The 19377-nt window shown below is 36.4% G+C and overlaps 1 protein-coding gene across 3 annotated transcripts in view; it reads right to left on the bottom strand.

Moving 5' to 3' along the window:
- Positions 1–774: 774 nt before the first annotated feature.
- The window catches only part of SEH1L (SEH1 like nucleoporin), a 29124-nt gene continuing 10521 nt past the window's right edge, over positions 775–19377 (bottom strand). Inside the window, exons 4-9 of one of the 3 annotated variants that reach the window (XM_032311499.1) lie at positions 15362–15573; positions 11544–11642; positions 6801–6941; positions 5688–5845; positions 4154–4304; positions 775–1449 (exon numbers count right to left, since the gene is read on the bottom strand). In XM_032311499.1, coding sequence (XP_032167390.1) covers positions 1254–1449; positions 4154–4304; positions 5688–5845; positions 6801–6941; positions 11544–11642; positions 15362–15573 — 957 coding nt within the window. In that variant the 3' untranslated portion in view covers positions 775–1253. Of the gene's footprint in view, positions 1450–2761; positions 3079–4100; positions 4305–5687; positions 5846–6800; positions 6942–11543; positions 11643–15361; positions 15574–19377 lie in introns of those variants that run through there. The other 2 variants (XM_032311502.1, XM_032311500.1) reach the window with 2 other exon arrangements.

Genomic DNA, 19377 nt, shown 5'->3' with positions numbered 1-19377 from the left:
TTACTAGTCTCATAGTTTTAATCACTTTATCATAATTACTGTCAATTATTTTCTGATTTCAAATTTTAAAAGTATTAAAAAATAATGTGTAATTAGATTGGAAGTCAACATGTGTCAGTTGTAGATGTTAGTCTACATATTGACTTTCTACCTTCTAAATAAATGTCGTGCTCATCTCCCAATTTTTTATTGTTTGGGTTTTTTCTTTTTCTTTCTTTCTTTTTTTGCAACGTACTATTATAAGGAGATACAAGCGTTATCATATATCAAGTAGAACAGAGTTGACCCTTGAACAACTAGGGCTTAGGTGGTGCCATGCACCCGCATAGTTGAAAATCTGGGCTTAACCTTGTACTCCCAAAAAAACTTAATAGCCTATAGTTGAGAGAAGCTTTACCAGTAACATGAACAGTCAATTAACACCTATTTTGTATGTTATACAAACTAATGTTTTCTTATAATAAAGTATGCTAGAGAAAAGAAGTATTAAGAAAATCATAAAGATGAGAAAGTACATTTACAGTACTAAACGGCATTTATGGGGGGGGGGAGACCATCAACCTATGTATAAGTACATCAGTGCAATTCAAACCCATGTTGTTCAAGGGCCAGCTGTACATTCTCTTTTCATAAGGCAAGAGATTCATACCTTTTAAAATATATTTTATTAAATAATCTACTTGGAGAATAATTACAAAAGCTTTAAACAATAATTCCAAGTAGTAAAAGGCAATTTCTTTAAAAATTAAAAAAAAAAGACCCAACAGTCCATTATTTTGTTTTGCTGCTTTATACACAGGAATGATTTATTTTACAAACTAGTTGGTTGCAACAATAGCCTGTAACATGTAAAACATTTCTTAGTACGTCTCAAAGGCAAAGTGAACTTTATGGTAATCCTTTCACATGAACCAGAATGACAAACCATAAGAAAACTAACACCATAACAGTTCAAAATAAAACTTACAGAATAGGCACTTTGAAATTGAAATCAGCTACTGTAACTCAGAGTTCATGTTACTTGTACTTATCTCATTTCATCAAAGGTTATCAACCAGTGAGGCAAATGTTCCTTTGATGCAGAAGCACAAACACATTTAGGTTCCAAAACACTGTGTTCTGGTGTAATACATGCAAGACAGACCCTAAGTTAGAAAAATCTTCTAAAAGAAAATGAAGAAAAACAAAAAGCAGCCAGGAATGAAAGCATTTACAAGCACTTGAATAAGGCCTTTAAGTGTTAAATCAGTGTTTTAAACCCCTTCATTCTCAGGTAAGGGATTAAGAGGCCGAGAGAGAGATCGTCTGCGAGGGTGAGGATACTGGAGGTTGGCAGTGTCAGCATCGCAAGAGTGCTCTACCAGAGGAGGAGGAGGAGGAGGAAGGAGCTGGGCATAACTGGACCATCTCGATCCAGCCCGTGGGGAATCCAGAGGGGGAAAGAAATACCTGAAACAATGAAGACAGGAACAAAACACCAAAACAAAACAAAAACAACAGAAAAAAAAAAAAAAGAAAAAACAGAAGAAAAAGAGAAAAGTAGTAAATACAAAGAGAACCAAAGAGGAGAAAACACATGCTGAAAAAAAAAAAGCTTTAGTATATTCATGCCAAAACTAACAGAACATAATCGCAAAAATCAAGACCCTTACTCAAATCAAGCTTGCTTAAGCAAGTATAAAAACTTGAAAGAAAGAAATACAATCTGTTAAACTTAAAATGTTAAAAAAAAATTATCAGTATGAATGTTACAAAAAAAGACATTTTATAATTTAAAACATTTTCTAATCTTTCAGAAACATATTTGATGCTATCCTGTAAATTTACAAATCTAATAAGCTTTTTCTTTATTTTAAGCAATGCTTCGTTTGTAGTAGCAGCAGGCACAGGTTTTTTAGTGCATACATGACACTGAGAACCAATCCAAATATACTTTCATATAGTATGGCCAGCTATTGCAATATACTTCTGAAGAAATACAATCTTTGAAAATACTTAGGTGATTTTCTGCAAAAACCTTAAATAGTACAAAATTTTGTTAAGCAAAAGAGCTCAAAGAATATGTCCTTGTTGTTATTCTGCCATTTTATAACTTACCCGTAATACTTAAGCATTTTAGCAAAGACTTATAGCTTTATCATTAAGGTCAAAGTTCTAGAGAATATGAACTAAATGAAGCAGCCAAGTAAATTAAATTCCTGAGACTTGGAATGTGGAGGTTAATGTGCATGCACAATTTTAGCAAATTTTTAACTGCTCCTCTTACGGTAGGCTTCCAAATTTTGAAGAAAAACTTAAGCCATGGAATCATACCATAAAAAAATATACAAGCACATATTAGAAACGTTAAGCTCTTTAGTGAATATGAATTGAAAATTTACAAAGATGTCTTCATTTTACTACCAAATTATAAAATGAAGCAATACCAAATGTTTAATTTGGCCGCAAACTGTACAGTCAAATCACTTCATTTTACTACTACTTCTCTCACTCCTTTACTAATATTTTTTAAATATTACAAAGAAATGACAGAGTTGTACTAAATAATACCATGTGTAAACCAATTCTACAAAAGGTAAACAAATTAGCACTCAAAACAATCTTTATGAAAAATATTTATTCAACCTTCAAATTATAAAAATTCATCATTTTAGCCTACTGTTCTAGAAAACAAAACAAATAAGTCTATTTTCTCCAAATGGAATAAAGTGATATTTACCCTCCTCCCAACTGCTTGTAAGGATAGTAACAATCCTTTTAATTTTAAAACCCATGTTAGTTTCAGGAACATTTCAAAAAATTGTTTTGGTGACAATGTCTCAACAAAAAGCCTCTCCATTTATATTTCAAAAGCTTCAAATAGTGTCAATAAACTGCTAGTACAAAAAAATGATATACACTGGATTTTTAAAGGCCTTTTGGATTGCGTTTAGTAGTAAGCAGGCTGCTGGTGTATCTTGGGAGAGGTCAAACGGCGCTGGGGAAGGGGAAAAGGAGCTCGCTTTCCATTCCTGTGTGCATGCAACAAGCAGCAAAACAGCAAAGTTACTCCAGTTAGCTGGTACTCAGCTGTGCTTTCTGTTAAAGGACATAATACAAATGGAGAAGGGAAAAATGCATCACAGATCTAACACACACGGTTATTGGCACATTAAGAATACAGATCAAAACTTCAAAGCTCTTTACAATATATCCAAAGCTCTTTACAATATATGCAGTACAGACAGCAACTACAAACCAGATTTTTTTTTTTTTTTAATTAACAGTAGTATCCTTTGTTTCATGAAATCTTCTTTATAATCTGGTATTTTCTGTGGTAACCTGAAATTGTTTTCATGCAAATACTTAAATCTCAAGAGATTTAAGGACTTTTTTTTTTTAAATATAACAATATAAAAATAGCTTTAATTTTAAATAGTATTCTGTTATTTAAGATGACAACAGGATAACCACAGGACAATTTGTTAAGGCTGTGCTTTGAAGTTTCCTGAATTGTATTCCAAATTATTCACAAAGGCATATTAAAATAACTTTATCTTACCAATTCACATATTTGAAATTTGAATATAAAAACAAAGGATGACTCTTGAGATCACATCAAACATTAAGATAAGCAAGAATCTAAAATATGTTAAAAATTCTAAAAATCAAGAAATCAGAATTTACCATTTCCTCTTAAATATCCATTGAAGTTTTAAACACACACCAAAAAACCCACATCTAACTCACTCTCTTCTACAAAGCCTTGGTTAATGCAGTTTATTTAAAATTTCAGCTTGACCTAATTTAAAGGCTGCACTACTACCACTAACATACTCATGTTCATTTAGGACTAAAAAAAAAATCCTTGGCATTATGCCAGATTTACTCTTCATCTGACTTTAGAAGCAAAGTAAAATCTTAAAGTTATAAACATTTCTGACAGACCACTAAATTTCAGAATATAGTTTAGTTTAAATAGTTTAGTTTAACAGTCTACCTATAAATATGGCCACATAAGCTAAACACAGAGCTAACAAAGTGAATTTTTTTCTACTTATGTATGAATTTCTTCATTCAATCTTAAAACCCACAAAATCACAAACTTACAGTATGCCTACCAGAATAATTTGAAAAGGAGATTAATTTCTCGTTGTCCCAAAAATCAGCCTACCTGCCAGAAGAAGATCCATTTAATGAATTTTGAAGATTTGGGATATTTGAACCTAGGGAAGGATTTGAGTTTCCCTGCTGAGAATTCCCATTGACAGGGCTCCCATTACCTTTCAAAATACCAGTACACTTCCAATTGTCCATATAATTAGCTGAAAAGAAAATGGTCAAATACATTAACATGACTAACAACTATAACTCAAGGGCACAAATTTGTGGTCAAGTCCTTTAACTATAATTAAAAAAAAAACAAGAAATAACTATAATAAAAAAACTATAACATATCTCTCAAGATATATTACAGACATATTTAAAATGAAATATATATATATCTCAATTTTAACAATTATTTTGTAAAGTTTTACAAGAACTAATTTAAAAAACAAAATTTGTATCATTCTCCTTCCTTATAAGATAAATATTAACAAAGACTACTCTCTAATTTACCACATTAACATTTTACTATCAAAATAAATTCTTTATCTTCAGGAAAATGAATTTCAATCACAAGTATATGGAGGGTAATGGAGTTATCCTCTTAGCTATGCAAGTACAGATCATGTGGGTACCTAATGTCCTCAGAGATGGATGTAAGTAACAAACCTTTAGGATTTGAGTGGCTTACCCAACATGGCCTAATTCTCTGAATGCAAAACAGAGTGCTGGAGACACTGGGTCCAGGAAACTCAAGTTAGGGAGCCTGCTTGAGTGGAACTGTGTGGTCCTGACTAAAGCCCAGAGGCATGAAAAGGAAGCAAAGCCCTTGATATCAAATGACACTGAGGAAATTGAGGTCTGGGCTGGTTCTACCACAGCCTAAAACTGGCCATGGGAGACTCGGTCAAACTGCATTTTGAGAAACAGTGACTGCTCAAGGTACATGAACTAAGCTTAAGTTTGGATCCTAAAAGTGGGATACCACCAACTAGAGTGGTACAAGGACCAAAGACACCTCCGCCCAATGGATAAACTTCCATGGAAAAGTGCAGACCATGCTGCAGCAACCAGTCAGCATTGAGTTACTAGACGGAATTCTCAGCATGGCACAAGAAACTTTCAGAATCAGTGGCCAGAAGCTTCAACTTCTGAGAGCTGCAGAGAGGAAGTGGGGTATATACTGGGTTTTGTCCTATGAAGGGCTGGTTGGCTAAAAGCAATTATTTAATAGGAGATGTCTATAGTCCTATCCTGAGTCTGCAGAGCAGTCACACAGATTACATATATAGCAAATGGTATTTTTTGGAGATACCGCATAATATAGCAAATAGTATCTTAAACCGCATATTCTGTTACAATTACTTTTAGTTTTAAAAGTTGCTTTTTTCCACATGGAAACTTAAAAAACAATTGAATCAGTCCTAACTGCCATGAACTAAGTAAATGAATGGAGGTTCAAAATAACACAAATTAATGTTAGGACATCAATTTAAGTAACTGTAGAAAGATAATTTTTTCCGAAGTATTTCTGAACTTACATTTCTAAGTGAAAATTCTGACGAACCAACACAGCAACAATTCCTTCATTAAAATCTTACCTTTCCACAATCTCACACAGCCATCATCTCCTGAAGATGCTAGCACTGTTCCTGTTATATTCCAACTCACTCGCCAGACCTGGGAATTATGATTATCAAACTGAGCCACTATATGGATTTCAAATTTTGTTGGTCCACCAGAGGAAGTAAGTTCTTTCCTATTAATAAAAAAACTTCCCTAAGAAATGTTGATTGAAGATTTTATACACACATATACAGAGTTCTAATTTTAAAAATACAAATGGTCTCACATACTATATTATTTTTACCATATTACATTATAAAACTGTGCATATCCATAACTACCACCTTCCCTCCCACATCCCTCCAACCTTAAGTCATTGAGAGCTGGGCCATGTCGCTTTCATTTGACTCCCCGGCACCTAGTATGACCCTACCACATAAAAATTATTCAGTAATTATTTCATGGAAGAAAGGAACAGGAGTGCCTGGGTGGCTCAGTCAGTTAAGCATCCAACTCTTGATTTCAGCCCAGGTCATTATCTCAGAGTTGCAAAATTAAGCCTCATGGCTACTCTAAGCTGGGCTTGGAGCATGCTTAAGATTATCTCTCTCCCTCTTCCTCTGCTCCTCTGGGCCCCCCACCACCCACTCTCTCTCTTTAAAAAAAAAAAAAAAAGAAAGAAAAAAGAAAAAACAAAAGAGGAGTCCCCCAAACAAAACTGAGAAATAAAATACATAACAATTTTAAAAGGAAAGCTGTAGGAAGGAAAGAGTAGAAGGGGGAAAGGAAGGAAAAAGGAAAAGAACTGAAACTCACAATTCCAAAACTAAAGATTGAACAGATTATTCACAAGAATGTCTCAGTGCTAATTTAACTTTCCTAAGTAAACTCCCACCTCTCATTTGTTCAAACATTTACAGAGTACCAATTATATTCAGAGGATCCAAATCATATCAGCCTAAAGAAAACGCAATTAAGAAAACATAAATCTCCTGTCTTTATTCCATTCCCCAACCCCAAAAGTCATATATTTGTAGATAAAATGTTCAATAAAGAATCCATTCTTCAGTTCACAGTTGCCTCTTCACTCTTCTCCATGGAAGAAAATTAAGAATAGTTTTAAATTAGTAATTGCTTCAAAAACTCACCTCACAGGCTTTAATGTAAAAATCCTCACATCTTTGGTTGCTATGGCTAGAATATGGAAAGACCTTCCCAAGTTTGGAGCAAAGGCAATGTCATGCACAGGATCTGTGACTGTCATGAGGGTTTCCGCTTTTGCGTATTTCCTAATGAAAAACCAATTCAGATAAAAATTTCAGAAATGAAAATTTTTAAAAATCCACATTGAAGCAGTGTTTACCTCAACAGTATACAGTAAGGCCAAGGCCTAACCCCAGAAACAGAAATGTGACCTAATTTAGAAAAAGGATCTTTGCATATATAATTAAGGATCTCAGGATAAGATCATCCTGGATCATTTGCATAAAAGACAGAAAAGGAGAAACAGACCGAGAAGGCGGCATCTGAAGACAGAGGGAGAAACTGAACTTACGCAGCCACATGCCAAGGACCTCCCAAAGCCACCAGAAGCCTGAAGATGAGGAAGGACTGTGGAGGAAGCACGCCCTGACTACACCTTGATTTCAGATTTCTGGCCTCCAGAACTGTGAGAATAAATCTCTGTTTTAAGCCATTAGTTTGTAGTAATTTGTTATGGCAACACCAGTAAACTAATAAAGCCACCTGGGTTTCTTTCTTTGACTTCCTAAGTTTAGCTTAGAACCATTTTAAAAAACTTGAATTATTAAATGAGATCCTGATTCATTAGCCATTAATATCTAATTCCAAGAAAAGAGTAATTCAATTCCTAAGTACTTGAGTATAAACTGAAAAATGAACCTGATAACAGCAAGAATTTTAGTGGGGATAAAGGAAGCTATACCAAAGTCTACTTCATCCCTACGATTCTATTTCTCTATTTGCAAACAGAGAAGAAAACAATGAAGGAGACAACAGATTAAGAGTTTCCTATTCCATTTTTCTATGTCACTGATTGAATATCAGGGACAGAAGTGAAGCACAGAACCCTGTGTGTAACGGAGGAGTCAGAGAGAGGCACCTACCTTACCTTCCTCCTCTGAAATACTAGTGTTCCCAACATTCTATGCTTGGCCTTCTTTTCACCCCAACATTTTTCTCAAATGTCTCCAAGCCAGGGCATACCTCATTGTTCTTTCCTTAACCTCTCCTCACCCTATATTGCTCACCCTGAGTAATCTAATCCACAGCCTTGCTGCTTCTACTCTTCTACTCCTGACTTCTGTTTGATCTTGGACAAATCATTTTACCTTGATCTATTTCTTCATTTATAAAATGGTGCTAATATAAAAGCTACCTACCCTATTCATAAGATGATTGTTAGAATCTGAATTTCATAAAATATGTGAAAATGCCTTATATAAAAGTAGGCATTATTACATCACTATGAAGACCAGGTCTTTCTTAATATTTTCACTCACCAAAGAAATAACAATATCCAATACTGGTTAATTGGACAAATGTCTCCTGTGTACTAAATGGTGTTATTACTTACAGGAATATCAACTAAGTATTCATCACTGCATGCTACACAGTCCACTATCACTCTATGTTAACATGTTCAATCTATATAAGAACCTTTGAACAACTCCTGCTTCAAAGAACCAGACCAAAAAAAATCCAAAAATGGATGAACTTAAAGGTCTGATAACTTCCTAAGTCAATCCCTCACACACTCACACACAGACACCTTTACCTACCCAATGCCACTTCCCAGTCATATGTAGAAAATACCAGGCACTTACTGTTTGACTCCCTTGCATCTAAAGCATGGTAAGTGACCCAATTCTGGCCAGGGGACCCAATGAAAAAGCCTGCTAAGACGCTTTCAGAAAATATTCTCTCTCCCTAATATAAAGAGACATGAAAGCAAATGCTCTTCTCTGTATTTGCATGTGAAAACCTAGAAAGGCTCTTGTGATCTAAGAGGGAGCTGTCACCACACACTAAGTATGACAGCAAAAAAAAAAAAAAAAAAAAAAAGGAAAATACCAAGACCACTGCACCAAGTGAGCTGCTTAATTGACCCCTGAACTGCTCTGCTGCCAGGCTCCTTGTTATAGGAGATAATGCAGGAAATCCAGCCCCTAATCTAGGTTTATTCTGCTAGCTAAGAGATTCATTCGGTTATCTTTATCACTGAATTCATTTAAGTTTTAGGTTCTTTTCTATCTGCCCTGTATTTTCTTTCAGAACTAACTAGAAGTTCTTATCCCTTTATTCAAATATTATTTATGAAGTACTTTTCATTCTCCTATGTTTTAGAAATGATCCCCCTTTTAAATTTTCGATTTATGCCTCCAAACTCATTCTTTTCAGCTAAGGTTGAAAGAAATTACTTTAATAATATTAACTCTTCATGAAGCCTCTTTAAAATATGCTACTAGGGGTACCCGGGTGGCTCAGTCGGTTAAGCATCCAACTCTTGGTTTTAAGTCATGATCTCTGCCATGGGATCGGGCCCTGCATCAGACTCCATATGGGCTCAGCAGAGAGTGTGCTTGGGATTCTCTTCCTCTACCCCTCCCCTATCATGCATGTGCACACTCTCTCACTCTCAAATAAATCTTTTTAAAAAATGTTTATAGGGCAGGGGGTGGGGGTTAGGGATAGAGTTATGGACATTGGGGAAGGTATGTGCTATGGTGAGTGCGATGAAATGTGTAAGCTGATGATTCACAGACCTGTACCACTGGGGCAAATAATACATTATATGTTAAACAAAAAAAAATGTTTATAGGGCATCTGGGTGGCTCAGTCAGTTAAGTGTCTACATTCGGCTCAGGTCATGATCCCAGCACATCAGGCTCCTTGCTCAGTGGGGAGCCTGCTTCTCCCTCTGCCTCTCATGAATAAACAAATAAAATCTTTTAAGAAATGTTTATTAAAAAAATGTGCTATTAATATTGCTCATAGCTTTAGTAGCTTAAAAGGTTACAAAAGCATCAAAAGTTCTAGAGGAAGGTTCCTATAATCTAGAACTATGTTGGCCAATACTGCAGCCACTAGCCACATGTGCCTACCTAAATTTAAATTTATAAAAATAAACAAATGCAGTTCTGCCGCTGTAGTAGCACATTCTGAGCTTCCACAGCTGCCATGTGGCTAGTGGCCAGTATGTTAGCTGGTACAGGCATGGGTCAGTACCATCAGCACAGCAAGTTCTACTGGACAACACTGTGTAAGCATAGACTCTCTGAAGAAATCAATAATCTGGGAAGTTAGAGAGCTGGTATAAGAACTCTGCAAAAACCCTAGAAACATTCTGAATTGCAAAGCCCAAAGGAATTAGTGGTCCCCCCCTTAGCCAGTCTTGCTTCTCACAGTTTGTTACCCACGATCAAACTGCCATCCAGAAGATGATCTCCTGATATATCATCAGAAGGTCAGCAGTAGCCTAACGCTACGTCACAGGTCTACACCATTCCCCTCCTGCCATCTCATCACATTATCATCTCACATCATCACAGGAAGAAGTGTGAGTCCAACACAGTAAGATATTTTGAGAAAGACTGCATTCATATAATTTTTATTTACAGTGTATTATTTCAATTCTTACATGTTACTACTAGCTACTATTGTTAATCTCATACTCTAACTTATAAACTTTATCATAGGTATGTATTTATAGAAAAAAACAGAGTATATACAATTTCATACTATTTCAGGTTTCAGGGAGCCACTGGGTGGTCTTGGAACATATCCCCTACAGATAAGGGGAAAACTCTAGTTCTTTTCTGCTTCTGGTCCTGCCCAATATCTGGTTCCTCGACTCAAGACTGTTGTCTAGCACATGTGAAGCCCACTTGAACAACTGATGTGTGCTCTCTTTTCCTATAAGACTCTGAATACACCTCTTTACAGCTCTAAGAGGTGTTGCAGGTATCACAACATGACCCAACATAAATTTTCCATCATGTGCTGCTATACTCTACTCAAATCTGTCCTATTTCCAGATGCCCTTATTTCAAGAAATTACACACCATCCATTGAACTATTAAGCCAGAACCTTGAAAGTCATTTCAAAAGCTTCTCCCATTCTTCACCTTCTACATCCAGTCATCAGATCCTATTCATACCATTTAATTTATTCTCCAACTGCCTACTTCTCTCAATCCCCATTGCCATGACTCTATCCCAAAGCCACTACAATCTCCCACCTCAACCTCTGCCCTCAAAAATACTTTCCATACCTATGGAAGAGTTAAACTACAATGCAAGCCCATCATTCCCCAACTCAAAAATCTTTCAATGGCTTCTCATTTCCCATAAAATAAAATCTAAACATGGAACACTAGGTCTCACAGATCTAAGTTTTGTTTCTCACCACACTCCTTTTTGCCTATTTCATTTCAACTACAATAAAAATATATTGGTTCTCTCTTGTTCACGTACCTTATCATTTGTAGTTTTCTCCATTTGGAATGTTTTGCCCTTTTTGGCTAACTTTTACTCATCCCGTAAGTTCTGTCTGGAGAACCTTCCTGGCCCTCTCCCCCCCAGGTATAGTAAACCCTTAACACCCCAATTCTCCCAGTTTATAAAATTCATCATCACTTTAATATTTTTGTTTGTTTTCCCAGCGAGATGCTACATACTAGAAAATCAGTCACCTTCTCTTTTATACCATTTAATTTTATATTACCAGAGCCTAGCACAGAACTTGGCATAGCACAGGAATTAGTAAATAGGTAATGAATCATGCGTAATTCAATGAATGGATAAAGAAATAACATTTTTAAAAATTAAATGCAATTTGGGACACTAATTAAAACTAAAGCAGTACTAACCTGGTATTTTCATTATACTCGAAAATCTGAACCTTGGCCATTGCATTTGGACTACTGTCATCACTTCCTACAGCTATCATGGGGGAATGAGCACGAGAGCTAGAAATGAAAAGTAAAAACTTTTTTACATAATTATCAAGTTAATATACATCTAATTCAGAGAATTAGAAAAACCTGGCATCAAGAAGCTCTACAACCCACAAATAAGCATGTCACTACCATGACTAGATAGATCCCTGCCATACATCTGACACAGCCACACCTTGGAAAGGTATGTCCTTGAGAATGCTCAACATGGGGACAAATAATACCATCCTTTTGCTAATAGACAGTAATTCTTGGGGCGTCTAGTAACTCAAGGGTAAGAAACCGACTCATGACTTTTGGTTTGGGTCATGAGATCAAGCCCCATGTTGGGCTCTGCACTCATCACAGAATCTGCTTGAGATTCTCTCTCTCCTTCTCCCTCTGTCCCTCCTCCTGCTCATGCACAATCTCTTTCATGTGCTCTCTCTAATTAAATAAATGATTTTTTTAAAAAAAGTAGCTCTTCTCCCAAAAGGTTTCAAGCATTCAGTAGAGTTTAAAAAAAAAAAAAAAAAAGAGCCGGGAGGTCTTAGAATTCTTCTTCCTGAAAGATTTGGTCATTAACTATGAAATGAAAAGTAATCCTATGGCGACCAATTCATGGCAAAAGGATTTTAAGTGCTTTGTACAAAAAGAAGAAACCCTGACAGAAGGAAGAAAAGCAGAGAAAGATCAACCCTCAAGAAGGCATGCTCCCCACATGTCATTCTCTTCTTTAGATTCATTTGTGGTCAACTTCATTTTTAAAAAAGTCAAAAGAGGGGCGCCTGGGTGGCTCAGTGGGTTAAAGCCTCGGCCTTCAGCTCAGGTCATGATCCCAGGGTCCTGGGATCAAGCCCCGCATGGGGCTCTCTGCTCAGCAGGGAGCCTGCTTCCTCCTCTCTGCCTGCCTCTCTGCCTACTTGTGATCTCTGTCTGTCAAATAAATAAATAAAATCTTTTTAAAATAAATAAATAAATAAAGTCTGTTAAAAAGACAAAAGATAATAAAAGCATGACCTCTACTGAAGTGAACTCTAAGTTGAATTTTTTTTAAATTTCTATGCCTAGTTACCTCAATACTGATTTCCTTTGCCTCCCTCATCCAGATTAAGTAATATCCCTATGAAAATGACCCCTTGTTAAACCTCTGACCTTGTCATCTGCCAACCTCATAAAGTTGAAAACAGAATGTGGCAATTAAAAAAAAAAAAAGGTTTAGTTCTTTATTAATAGAGCTTTACAGCACTCTAAAACTGGCAGAGAGAGTTAAGGTGCTCCATCCACAAAGTCAAGTCCTCCTGAAATTCAGGGATACCCCAGCCCACCAGTTCCCTTGGTTTATACTCCCTACAAGGGAACTTTGCCAACACACTCTACCTACTCAGTTGAAACTCAGCCAAGCACTAGGTAAGAGAGTGTGCTACTAAGAAAACAGAGCACCTAACAGTAGAAAAATACCAATACTGGTTCCTAACTATAAATACAACTCTTGTTCATAACTACAAAAAAACAAGCAAAGACTAACACACAATGAAACCAAGATGCATGAAAATAAAGACCAAGGTATACAAATGATCTCTGAGAAAGTAGATACAGCCAATCCTTATCATCTGCAGGTTCTCTATTTGTAAACTGGCCTGCTTACTAAAATTTGTTTGTAACCCCCAAAATCCAATACTTGGGGCTTTCACGGTCAACTCATGAATGTGCCTGGAGCGGCTCTGCAAAAAATTAATCATCCGACCTACATGTTTCATGCTGAGGTCAAACAATGTAAGGCTATGCCTTCTTATTTCAGCTCTCACACTGAAAACAAGTGTTGCACTCTATTTACCACCACGCTTTTTGCATTTTTGTGGTGGGTTGGTGATTTCTTTTTTTAAAATGGTCCCCAAAAGTGGTACTGCAGTACAGTCTAGTGTTTCTAAGCTTAGCAAAAAGACCATGATATACCTTATGGAGAAAATAGTGTATTAGATAAGCTTTGTTAAGGCATGAGTTTTAAGGCTGTTGGCAGAGTTCAATGTTAATGAATCAGCAACATATGCTAAATAAGGTATCTTTAAACACAAACACTCATAAAATAAGGTTAAGTATTTATTAGTTGACAAAAATGTGATCAAAGGCTCATGGGAAACCAATCCCATATCTCCCCAAGGAGTAAAATACTCAGTTGTCCCCTTGCCAGTTATAAGCAATGTAACAAAATATTAGAAAATGGGTGAATGAGAGGTGTAAGCTAATTTGTTTAAAAAAAAAAAAAAAAGAGGTGAGTCCATATCTAATCTAAAAATTGGTAAATCACTAAGTTGAAAATGGATACACTATCTGAAATTCTGATAATTACCAATATAACTAAAAAACCATCATCGACATTCCCACAAATAAGATCTCTCTAACCAGCTGGCTCCATTGGTGAAGCATGCAACTCTTGACCTCAGGGTTGTAAGTTCGGCTCCACGCTGGAGGTAGAAATTACTTAAAATCTTAACCAAAAAAAAAAAAAAAAAAAAAAAGGAGATATCTATCTAGTCATACATTGAGAAATGGAAAGCTTTTGTAAATGTACTAAATTCATCTTTCTTATAGTGAGTATAGGTACTGTTTAAAGCTAACATAGCAAGAACCTGAGGCATAAGTAAATAAATATACTAAATATACTAAATATAATAGCAACTGGGGTGCCGGGCTGGCTCAGTTGGGAGAGCATGCAACTCTTGATTTTGGGGCTGTGGGTTCAAGCCCCATGCTGGGTGTAGAGATTACTTGAAAACAAAATCCTTTAAAAAATTTTTTAAAAATTTAAAAAAATACCATAGCAACTGGCAGAATTAAAATCTAAAATCAGAACTATGAAGGGCATTTTTAGCAGGTAGGGGAACTTTTAACCTTTCATTTTGTACTCTTCTAGATTTGAAATTTTCTTTTTCTTTTCTTTTTAAAGATTTTACTTATTTGAGAGAGAAAGCAAGACCATGGTGGGGGAGGGTGGGCCAACCAGGTGCCCATGAAATTTTTTCTCTACCAAGTAATTCGTTATTCTTTTATTTTAAAAATAACTTAATAGAAAGCAACTATGAGGTGGCTGGGTGGCTCAGTTGCTTAAGGGTCTATCTTTGAGTCAGATCATGATTCCAAGATCCTGGGATCAATCCCAATGTCAGGCTCCCTGCTCGGCAAGAGTCTGCTTCTTTCTCTCTCTCTCTCTGCCCCTCACACAAATGCTCTCTCACATAAATAAATAAAATCATTTAAAAAAAGCAACTATGATATAGTATAGCAGTTAAAAAAACAATGTAAAACTAGATATATATACTAATACACTGGGAAATACCCGCAATATATTTATAAATGAAAAAAGCAAACTTCAAATAAGGAGAATATATGTCTACACACGTCTGTGTGTTCTGGTCTACCTTTACATGATAGTATATGTGCATGTTGCCTATATTTCTGTATTTAAAAACACATTGAGTATTTATTTGTATATACATGGAAAAAGCCCAGAAGTTGTACACCCAAATATTTACAATGGCTGGCTTCTTCTATGGAATAAAAATAGGGGACAAGAGACATAACAGGGTGAGGGCAGATTAAAGAGAATTTTTATTCTACATAACATGTATTTTTAAAAATAATAAACATGACTAAGAAAATATTTTAAGGAAATTAACCCATCAAATGCTTAGCATAAAAATACTAATTTGCTTTACTAGGATTATATTATCAGGTTTTCTGTGTAAGCTTACCTTGAAGGATTCCAAGAAATACAACTACAGCTTAGCTTACATGAAATCTCATGCTGCAGAGACCACTGGCTGAGATTCATAACATCTGGCGCCTCATATATTCTTACTATACCATCTGCCGAACAGGTTGCTAACATAAGGCCCATATGTTTAGGAGCAAATTTCACATCGGTAACAGATGTTCTGCTATCCACTAGAGTTGTCCTCTTAACCTGAAAAAAAAAATTATTTACATACAAAAAGGAAGGATGGTAGAGTAGAAAGAACATGGGTTCTAAAATCCCACTGCCATTTTACTAAGTAACCTTGAATAAGTTATTTAAAAACCACCGGGGTCTCAATTTCCTCCACAGCAAAATACCACATACACAGTTGGCAATCCGTAACAAATTAGTGACCTATAATTAATTATTCCCTTTAAGGTAGAAAAAAAGTTTGCCTTAGAAAGTCTAACTTTATTAAGAGTGCAAAAACTCTGCCTTAAGGAGACCAGTCACTAAACTACAAACTGTTTGAATTTTAATATAGGTAGTTTTGTTTTGCACAGTATGCTGCAAGCAGTAAATTACATGAATTAAGATTCTTTAACAGTAAAATGGAAAGCATGCAACTTCTTCCTTTAAACATAAATGCCAGTTAGCCCTATTTGGATCACCACCAACCACTTTAAGAGAAGTCGTTTACTAGAGACCAAGAGAATGGTACAAAGCTGGCATTGTGATAATTAGAGAATGCCAACAGAGCATATTCAAGCTACTTTCTGGCATCTAGATTTCTGACTGAAAATATCAACAAAATTTAGAAATCAGGACTTTATTGTCTATGGTTACTAAAATACATCTTAAGGAGTCTCAATAGTAGAAAAAGAGCACATAAAACTCCAAAGATTATATCCTTGCAAACATCTGTCTATGAACACCACTGAATAATCAATACCAATACAACTGCTGAAATATTAAATGCATTAATGACAGCTGATTTAACTAAATACAATAAATATACAGATATCCCCTACTTTTCTAAGGTTTATGTTACAGCACTTTGCTTTTACAAAGACCTACTTCAGTACCTTTCTTGCTAACCAAAAGAAATCTGAAGAGGATCCCAGCTTTTGTGACAAGAGAAAATAGCATTGTCATTTGTTTTACAAGTCTTTAGAGGGAGCAAGCACCCTCATGTATAAGAATGGCACCACCCAGCTCCTTCCCTGAGACCTACACAGCATCTCAGCATCAAGCCTCAAGAGCTTTGAACTGTGTCTGTAAGCATGTGTGCTTTATCTTGATTTATGTTGTGCTAACATTAGCAAAGTGTGTCTTAAGGCATCAGAAAAGCCTAAAAGAGGTTATTTTTTAGCTCAGGAACACTCAAAAATTCTTCCATATAAGTTAGTGCTAACTGATTCTCTACTTTATGGCCGTTTCAGCTTACGAAGGTTTTCCTAAGAATGCTCTACATTCATATAAAGGGGGAAACCTTTACCTCTAAGTTCAAACAAAAATCCTTTCTATGCCACCACTCCTCAACCCAACCTATCATTCTAATTAACCCATTCCTGACTGTTAGAAAACTCCCTCCAATTTTATACATTTCCCTTCTCTCCTACCCTCAAGCAGTTGTTTGCCTTTTCCTTAGGGAAAAGGCAATTAAACCAACCCCTCCCAACATTAAAAAAAAAAAATTTTAAGGGCATGTGGCTGACGACTCCACTTCTCAGGGTTGTGAGTTAGATCCCCACGCTGGGTATAGAGGTTATTTCAATCAATCAATCTTAAAAAAAAAAAAAATTATAAAACTGTGAATAGCATGCAAGCTACAAACCTGGAGTAATCAGAAGAATATGATATTGGCATTAAGGAGAGACACATAGGCCAAAGGAACAAAATACAATCCAAAAATAAACCTTCTTTCTATATATAGTCAATTGATTTTATTTTCATTATTTCTCTCTTTTTTTTTTTTTTTTTAATTTCTTTTCACTGTTTATGCACCACACCCAGTGCTCCATGCAATACTGGCACTCCACAACACCCACCACCAGGCTCACCCAACCCCCCCACACCTCTCCCCTCCAAAGCCCGGGAGATGAACCATGAGAGAATGTGGACTCTGCGGTACAGTCGACTGATTTTCAATGAGGACACCAAGACCATTCAAAGGGGAAAGCATCTCTCCCTATCTGATGGTGGCCCCCAAATGTGGAGAAGCCTGAAAAACAGGCAGTGAAAGGATCCACCGGACGCAGAACAAAGGAGGTAGGTATAGGAATTTATCCAATGCACCGCAAGGGAGTGCCAGGCAGGACAGCATAGAGACTGTCTGCTAGGAGGCAGTGGATGGGGGCTGTATTTAAAAGAGGAAGACAAGGAGGTATGGGGACTTCTGGAATTTTCCCTTTTTTGGTAACTGTGCCAGGTTGTAAGTAGCCCATTAGTTAGTTAGGGCCTATGGATATTTTGAGGTGGGTGGCCCTTATGGGCCTGTTTGTATTTAGCCTTGCTTTACATTCCACTGTTCAAGCCTATTGTCTAAAAGCAGCCTCTACAAAGAGCAGTCATTCCAATAAAAGATACTGGGGGAGGGTATGTGTTATGGTGAGCACTGTGTATTGTGTATTGTGATGAATTATAGACCTGTACCCCTGAAACAAATAATACATTTAATAACTTTAAAAAAGATACTGGGGCGGTGGACACCTGGGTGGCTCAGGGGGTTAAAGCCTCTGCCTTCGGCTCAGGTCATGATCCCAGGGTCCTGGGATGGAGCCCCACATCGAGCCCCACATTGGGCTTTCTGCTTAGCAGGGAGCCTGCTTCCCCCTTCTTCTCTTTGCCTGCCTCTCTGCCTACTTGTGATCTCTGTCTGTCAAATAAATTAAAAAAAAAAAAACTTTTTAAATCTTAAAAAAAAAAAAAAGATACTGGGAAAACTGGATATTAACACACAAAAGAATAAAGTTGGAAGCACCTGGCTGGCTCAGTTGGTAAAGCATGTGACTCTTGATCTCAGGGTCATGAATTTGTATACTGAGGGTAGAGATTACTTTAAAAAAAAAAAAAAAAATTGTACATTTACTTTACACCATATACAAAACTTAAATAAAAATGGAAAGAAAAAAAAAAAGACCTAAATGTAAGAGCTAAAATTTTAGGGATGTCTGGGTGGCTCAGTTAAGTGTCTGCCCACAGCTCAGGTTATGATCCCAGGGTCCTGAATCACACTCCTTGCTCAGCAGGGAGCTTGCTTCTCCCACTGCCTGCTGCTCCCCGTGCGCGCACTCTCACTCATCTCTGACAAATAAAACCTTTTTTAAAAACCTACAATTTAATACTCTTAATATAAAACTTTGGAGAAAGCCTTTTTGACATTGGATTTGCCATGGTTTCTTGAATACGACACCAAAAACACAGGAAACAAGAAAAAAATAAATTGGACTTCCTGAAAATTTTTAAATTGTGTGCATCAAAGGACACTGTCAAGAGAGAGAAAAGGCAACTCACAGAACAGGAGAAAATATTTGCAAATCATACCTGAGAAGGTACTAATAGCCAGAATATAAAGAACTACATACAACTCAACAACAAAAAACAAACAACCCAATTTAAAAAATGGGCAAAGGACTTGAATAGATATCTCCCTAAAAAAGTAAAGGACTCTGGTACCAATGCCAATTCAGGGACTGCTGGAGAGGAGATAACCCCCCCCAACAACTAATTCTGACATAGCAACAGGCTGTCTGAATTCAAATCTATACTGACACTATCTACCCAGAAATAGCATCAGATTCCACAAATTATCAATCCTGTAGGACTTCCCACACTTCAGAAACATGAACAGTTATCAAAACGCAGACAGGCAATCTGCTTAAAAGATACCATTTATTATAAAAGGATATAACTCAGAAGCAGCCAGATGAAGAGATGTAAATTGTAAAATAAGGGTTAAAGCATGAGAAGCTTCTATGTCTTCTTCTGGCCTACAACTCTCCCAACATCTCCACCTGTCCACCAACCCAA

Source organism: Mustela erminea, chromosome 13, assembly GCF_009829155.1.
Source record: "Mustela erminea isolate mMusErm1 chromosome 13, mMusErm1.Pri, whole genome shotgun sequence".
In the NCBI taxonomy this organism is placed as follows: domain Eukaryota; kingdom Metazoa; phylum Chordata; class Mammalia; order Carnivora; family Mustelidae; genus Mustela; species Mustela erminea.
This window is presented reverse-complemented; position numbering and strand designations above follow the sequence as displayed.